Source organism: Odontomachus brunneus, unplaced genomic scaffold (genome assembly GCF_010583005.1).
Source record: "Odontomachus brunneus isolate Ranch 3 - 2012 unplaced genomic scaffold, Obru_v1 Obru_scaffold_004, whole genome shotgun sequence".
In the NCBI taxonomy this organism is placed as follows: Eukaryota; Metazoa; Arthropoda; class Insecta; order Hymenoptera; family Formicidae; genus Odontomachus; species Odontomachus brunneus.
Window position 1 is genome coordinate 1122991 of NW_022639454.1, and position 7760 is coordinate 1130750.

The 7760-nt window shown below is 48.5% G+C and overlaps 1 protein-coding gene across 2 annotated transcripts in view; it reads left to right on the forward strand.

Moving 5' to 3' along the window:
* Positions 1-3444: 3444 nt before the first annotated feature.
* LOC116847442 (failed axon connections) overlaps positions 3445-7760 on the forward strand; it is a 25541-nt gene continuing 21225 nt past the window's right edge. Inside the window, exon 1 of one of the 2 annotated variants that reach the window (XM_032822449.1) lies at positions 3445-4243. In XM_032822449.1, coding sequence (XP_032678340.1) covers positions 3884-4243 — 360 coding nt within the window. In that variant the 5' untranslated portion in view covers positions 3445-3883. The remainder of the gene's footprint in view (positions 4244-7760) is intronic. The other variant, XM_032822458.1, reaches the window with a different exon arrangement.

Sequence of the window (7760 nt, forward strand, 5' to 3'; positions counted from 1 at the left end):
AAAACACGCACATTATCTCGGCATATAAAATGAGAGAGAGAGAGAGAGAGAGAGAGAGAGAGAGAGAGAGAGAGAGAGAGAAAGAATAGAACAAAATACATTCCCCTCAATAAATATAGTTTAGTATAGAATTTCAAATAAAATGTTGTCCAACGTGTTGAAACAGAAATGTTACATGTTGGCTTTGTAATCTTTAATATAATATTAATGAAGTTAATTTCGTAAATTGTGATTTCACACCAGTTTCACACTAGCGTGACATCTTTTTGAGAGGCTTTCTCTTTTACTAAATTATTCAATTTATTATTTATTTATTTATTATTTTAGTTAAAATAATAATGTTGTAAAAATAAAATGGAACGAGCATCTGTGAATGCCGTTGAAAACAATTCCACGTTACGAGTTCTAACGTTGTAGATGATTATTTCAGTGTTATTTCAACATGAAAAATTTACATTCGCTATGTTATACTGCCTGCGGTAGAAAAATATCGAAATTGCTACCGCGGAAAATACCCCGCGAGAGAGAGCAAAGTATTTTCAATAAAATACCGGGTTGAAATAGGTTAAACGGTTATTCAACGTAAAAGGGACGGGAGGCGCGGGACGCGCGGGGTTTGAAAAAAACTCTTGAACGGTGAATAATGCACAAACGCATCGTAAGATTTTCCACGCGGGTGCGTTTTCTGATAACACGTTTCATCCAGATCGATATCGTCGCTTTTCGCACCAGCGGCACTACCGGTAAAGAGAGAAAAAGAGAAGCAGAGGGTGCACCCTTAAGCCCCATTTAGACGGATCGATTTTCAACTGTTGTTGTGTGAGAACAGCTCGTGTGTGCAACTCGTAACGTTTTAATTTCACGTCGCGGCTTACACCATATGGCATCGCGGCCAATGCATTCTTCTTTATTTTTTACGCTCCGCTTCGCGCTCTCAGTTGCCTATATTTTATATAACGATATAATCGTGCTGTTGGTATTTTTAATTTCCGAATGTTCCTTGACTCATGTGTGCGCAATTTATCACAAATTCAACGCATGGGCTGAGCGCATTTCAGCGATAATTATATTTTTAAAATACGAGAGATAGTAATATGAATTGTTACGTAAACGAGTGGCATGTATAATTCTCGATTAGTTATTTAAATAATATTATAATGTTACAATATATATATATATATATATATATATATATATATATATATATATATATATATATATAATATATACACAATTACGACGAAATATTCGCATTGCCATCTTTCACATTTCTATTTTTCTTCATTGCATTTCTGTTCATTTATTGAGATGGAATTTGTCAAATACACATAGAAAAATATATATACTGCGTATTCAAATAAATGTTACTCGATCCAAGTACTTCATAAGTTTATATATCGGCTAATCTAAGCTCATCATAAACGTCAAATTTAGTCAAATTACGTTCTGGAATCTTCATAAGTTTAATATTTCAATCCAGAATACTAAATCAAAATAAAAATTCGATTTACTTACTTACATAAGTTAGACAAATTCTTTTTCTTCGATAAAGCCTTATAATAATATTGTAAAGAGAATACATTTTTCTTTTGAACATGTGATAATGAGCTTTTTAAAAATTTGTGATGAGCATATTTTAAGACTGTTATCAGGAAAACATTTGTTACGAAAGGAGAAAAGTGACTCAATTGACTTTCTTATGTAATAGAATGATATTTTTCTCCGTGCAGGCATCGAATCTACGTAGACCGATCATTTCGATGACGCCGAACGTAATATCCAATTTCAGGTGAAAAACCACTCGTTTTAACAGGATAAAAGTTATCTCTGAAACAACATTACCTCGTCAATGGCCTTCTGCGTCGCACATCGCGGATTTTATCCGCGAAATTTTCATTGCGTGTTCGAGGAAAATTCGCTTAGCCCCGGTCCGTTGTAATAATATTCTATATTCAGCCGACACCGGGCGATGGCTGATTGTGCGCGGCTCGATATAACGTCGCCCAAAGGCAACTAATTAATTATCCCGCGTCACAGTTACCCGGAATCGTCACCCGTATCGATCCTTTTGCTGCCCGTATGCGATCATCGTTGCGAGGTCGGTCCGCAGCATCACGAATATTGGGTCGGAAATATCTCGCGGATTTCGCATATGCGCTCTCCTTCATCCTGGACGATACGATAAGGCGGGCGGGTAACTTTGCGTCAAATATTCCGATCTCAACGCCATATCAATTTCGCCTCGATTGAACTCTCACAATCCGAAAAGCCGGTCTACAGCGGCGCGGTATGTCGTATTTTTTATCAATTTACTTTTTTTGACGCAAAAGTTCTGGCTCAAAAGCTGTAAAAGTCACCCAAAGAAAAACACGCCACCCACACTGTAAATCTACCGAGTACCGATTCTTCAACGATTGTAATCGTTGGCGTGGTCTCGAAAAAGTTTCATCGAGTAAGTACAACGTGAAATGCGGATTTCTCGGAAAGAGAAGCTCCGTGTCCAACCTACCTTCGTGCGAGACCGCAAAGGGTTTAAACGTCCCCATCGGAAGGGTGTCGTATCGATCGCTCGCTCGTGTCCACCGTCTCTCGGTCTATCGATGATTCTCTCTCCGAGGTGAAGCAGCGCGACGCGCGCGAGGGTGTAATTCCACCTCTAGGTTTAACGATCTCGAAACAATATTCTAGCCGGGCGACGGCAACAAATAAAAGGAGAGCGACAACAAGAGAGGGAGAGGGAGGCAGGAAGAGAGAACGAGAAATAGAAAACACATATATGAGGCGGGAGAACATCGAGTGCAGGCCGGGCCGAGTTTGCGCCCCGTAGACGGCGCAAGTTCCGGCAAGTAGTTTTCCAAACAGAGTCCATCGGCTGCGAGAGAGTGGAAAAAAGTAATCCGTGAAAAGGGGTTCGTTGTTGTGCGTCGCTCGGCTGCACGGCGTTGCCGTGTTTTCATGTGCATCGCGCTGCGCAGTGCAGCCCTGCGCGGTGCTGTGCAGCGCCGCCACGCGCGTGCGCGCCGCATTAATCGCCCGGGACGCGCGAGCGACGGGACCGATCCGATCTTCGACTTCTCGCCGCACGTACCCCGGGAACGATCCTCCGGATCCGCTCGATAGAACACGATGGACATCAGGAGCGTAACTAGATAACGGAGAGCCGGTGATGTCGCAACGTAGATCAACGTTCTACCAAGTGGTATACCTGCGGCAATGGCCGTCCTCTGCTCTTCCCGCGAGTTCTACGCGAGATATCGATGCCCTTTTCCAGCCCTGCTCGAACCCATTGCTAGAAAGTGGTGGTGGTGGTGGTGGTGGCGGCGGCGGTGGCGGCGGCGTTGCCGATTTTCCGAGCCTTCCCCGATACATACGCATGGGGAAAGAGAAAGATTGCGTGCGCGAGCGAGCGAGCGAACGAGCGAGCGCGTATAGGGCAGGGGTGGCCAACCAATTAAACATGGCGACCACGGTGGGGTGTGGCGCTCACGCATGCGCGCGGCCGCCACGGTAGGAAGAAGGGGAGAGCGGCGATCGGCGAGACACAGGCGGTAGGGGGAAGAAGGAATCGTGAGCGAACAGGCAACGACGAGAAGGAACCGGCCGGCGAGCAGAAAGAGGCGACGAGTAGTGCTTGACGTACGGTTTGTGTTGTGTGCGCGCTACCCGTCGAAACAGGCTCCAAGCGAGTGTACGCTTTTACGAGAGCAGGCATCTCAGCGCGAACGAACAAGAGGGAGAGCGTCTGCTTCGCCACAGTGATACCGTGGAGTGGCGTAGAAACCGCGAATAAAAAGGCGGAAAGAGAAAGAGAGAAGGAGAAAGGGAGCGAGCGAGCGAGCGAGAGAAAAAGAGAAGGAAAAGGGAGAAAAACGCAGTGGCAAGAATGACGATGGCAACCGAGACGGAGAACAACGGGCCCGAGAGCAAGGAAATTAAGGACGTGAAGGAGATGAAAGAGGCGCTCAAGGACGACGCGCCGCCGGATAACAAGCAAGAGGAGAAGGACGCGGCCAAGAAGGACGAAGCGGCCGGCAAGAAGGACGACGACGCCGCCGCCGCCGCCGCCGCCGCTGCGGCCGGCACGAACGCGGCGCCGGCGAAGGCCAGCACGGTGCACCACCCCGACTACGAGAAGGATGTTGTTTACCTGTATCAGTTCCCGCGTACCCCGCTGCTGCCGTCCCTGTCCCCGTACGGTCTCAAGGTGGAGACGTGGTTGCGACTCAACAATATCAAATATGAGGTGAGTGCCCGCGCGTTTCGCCTTTGCTCCTCATTTCCTTTTCTTCTCTCCGCGAAGTCGTCGAATGTCACCGAGCGTCTCGTCGTCGAGCCTTTCTGACGGGCGCGCGTGCCTGTCGGTCTCTAACCCGGCGTCGAGGCAGAATCGATTTCCTTTATCCTGCGTGTCGCGCTCTGTCTGTCGGGATTATTGGCCGCGCTCGGCGGAGGAAGCTGCCTTGTCAAATTTGCAGATTTGGCTGGTGTGTGCCACTAGGCTCAGCCAAAAGCACACGCCAGCGCTCTTCGCCACGGATTTCACAACAGTTGCAAAGCCAATTTCTCTGTCGAGCACGGCCATTATCTCCTAATGCGAAAGTATGCGAGATACGATATGTTCGATGCGACTTTTGTCTTCGAGCCGTTCTCCCACAGAAAGTCGGTCGCGTGCGCGCATGCAGCTTGTCAAATCGGTACCTGGGAATTTCGGGCGCGTACGCGACACGAAGGACGCGGGACCGGATTAATGTTGCTCGCGCGAACGAAGCGCGTCCACTCTGGGGATCTCGCTGGCTACGGTCACTTGGACCTTTTATATTGCAAGACGAAAATCGAGTCGCGTGGCTAACTTCGATCGCGACATCGATCTATCGATGCGTGCAACATCGATAGATCGCGCGCTCCAGCGCGTTGTCCGTCATCAGTGATGTCAAAGGCTAATCGTCGGGGGTTGTACGGAACATTTCGCGTATTATCGATGGGGCCAATTTGGGCCCCATGGGTTTCCCGAGGACGCGCGCGCGGGGCATTTCGTTCGGCCAGAAATCAGGGTGTGGATGAAGGAAGCGCGCTGGCACAACGCGCAGCGGCGACGCGCTCGTACCTTCCCGATGTGTGCTCGAGGTGTGTGGCTTACCCATCCGGTTATTCGAATGCTTCACGGCGCTCCAGGTTCGATATATCCGTGTATAATTCCGTGAATCATTAGGTCTGTTCTTTTTCGCTGCACTGCTAAACTGGTGCAATAAGTTAAAGCGAGACACATATATGTTTTCTCACTTCAACTTACTGCAGTAGTGCAGCGAAAAAGAACAGGCCTATTTTCTTGAAGGTATCTCGGCAAGGCGGAATCGCTCGAAATCGCAAGAATGTCATCATCGAACGCGCCGGGCACTTGTTTACACGCGCATTGTTTTTCTCGTTGCGTTTAAAGCCCGCTCGACGGACTCGAAATGTTGTCGCTCGTATGAACTGTCCTTTTCTTTCTTTTTGTTTCTTCTAATACGTAAACAGTCAAACGATTCTGCACTCGGTGCGTTGTTCGTACACTGTCAGCTCAAACACGGGAGAGTAGCTCTCGTGCGTGGAAGGAAAATCTCATGTGCTTAAGTGCATGCCACGACGCATATGTCGCCGGTACAATTATCATATATTGCGACGTGCAAAAATGCATGCATAAAGGCGGCCTTCGCGAACCGCTTCAAAATGGCGGCGACCGCCGCCGCCGCCGCCGCCGCCGTCGTTGTCAACTTTCGGAGTAGTGGTGCACTCGACCTAGGCGTGTACCCCGGTGAGAGAAGCGGTGCGTCGCGTTCCGCAAATTCGCCCCGCGACTCCTCCGGTAAACGAGCGAGAGCGAGTTTATTGCGTCGATATAAATGTACGATGGAATTCTGCCGCGGTTACGACCGCGAGAGCAGCGGGATCTAGTCGTAATCGAGAGGAAAATATGCGAGTATTAATGAGAACGTTTCCTCGGCCGTATCACGGTCGACTCGCTCGGTCGAGGAGATGAGCGCGGTAGGGAGAGAGAAACACGATATCCTGGCAATTTTCGTGAGATTGCAGAAATGTTCCTACGATCTTCCACTCCCGGGGAGAAGAGAATGCGTCTCTCTCAGGCGCCTTAATTGAGGAAATCTCTTCTACGGGGATCGCGCGCGCGATGCGTGTGCTCGCGAGGCATTCCCGATTTTTGTCCGCTAACCGCGAGAATTTAATAGCTGTGTGTGTCTATTCGCGCGCGATATGTCCGCCGCGCGCAGCTTTTGACGGGAAGCGCTCGGTCGTTTCTTTCCGCCGCGCGATTTTATTGATATAGAAAGCGGGGCATCCCGTTCCAGACGGCAGGAAAACGATCCATACGAAAGTTCCGCGCTATCGTTACGGCCGTGCTCGTTTCGGAAGCCGAGAAACCGCGAATACGAATAATAATCGCTCGCTCGTTTGCGAGCCGGAGATTTCCGCCGGACCGCTCTTTCCCACCGTCGCTGTAATTGTCGATCAGGTCGATCGATGCGATCAACCTCGCGATCAACCTGCTCCCCCGCGAATCGATCGCAGCCACGACAATCGATTGTGTTGCTTCTCTCGCGATGCTCGCGCTTTCTCGCGCGAAAGTTGAAATTTTTCCCACCGTGCGAGAAAGAGAGAGAAAGAAAGAGGTGGGAGGGGAAAGAAGGAAAGAGAGAGACGGCGCTCCGTCGTCTCGATTAATTATCGCGATTCATTAGGACGATATTGTGAGTGAAAATCATCGCTAATGATCGGGATAATGGTCAATTGAGGGTTCACTCGTCGGTGCGCCTTTATATCTCCATCATTGGCTCACAGGAACAGCGGGTTAACGGGCCTCTCGCGTTCTCATCGTCGGCGAACTGTAATCGATACAAAACGCTTCCAGCTGTATCGTAACCGGCGCGTCTGGTAAACCGCGTTTGATTCATCAAAAAGAAACGGACGGAAGCGGATTTACGTGGCACCGAATCGAGAAATGATCGCATCCAATTACCCTCGCCCCTCACTCCGTTTCTCCTCTCTTTTCTCCTCGAGCCCCAACGAAGAAGCAAATTGAAAAATGCGTGTACTTATTTTACTTATGTCCGTTTCTTATCAATGTCCTTAATAGAACCTTAATTAGAGTTTAATTCCTATTCGGGCAAAGACAGGCTCGGTTGCATCAACCGAATGGTAGGTTGACGGTTAAAACATGTCTGTCTTTGTTTATCTTGAAAGATAAATTTGACTGATTTAACTGTTAGCTTAACACTGGGTGGGTGTAACCGGACTTAAAATTTAGATTAAGGTTTAATTAATGTTCGTGGAAACGTGCATTATTTATGTCGTGCTTTCTTCCGGCGATACGGTACCTTCGACAGACATTTTTGCAGTTGGAATTCGCCGCGGTAGAAAAATATGCCGGCGGTTTCGCGTTTTGGTTATCGTCCCTCGTGGACACATTTGTCTTACTTCTACATTGTCGCTCTTGCACACCCTTGCGAGTCGTTACCCCGACATCTGTTGAACATAACACTCCGTCGGAAGGGAGCGGCAACGCGCGACCGATTCTCAACTGTGTGTTAAACAGAGAAATGCTTTTCGTGTCTGTAACGCGCGTTGTGCCGCGTTGGGTGAGCCTTGCTTCCTCTTCCTCTCCCTCTTTCTTTCTATCTCTCTCTCTTTGTCGATATTGTAGAGAGAGAGAGAGAGAGAGAGAGAGAGAGAGAGAGAGAGAGAGAGAGAGAGAGAGAGAGAGAGAG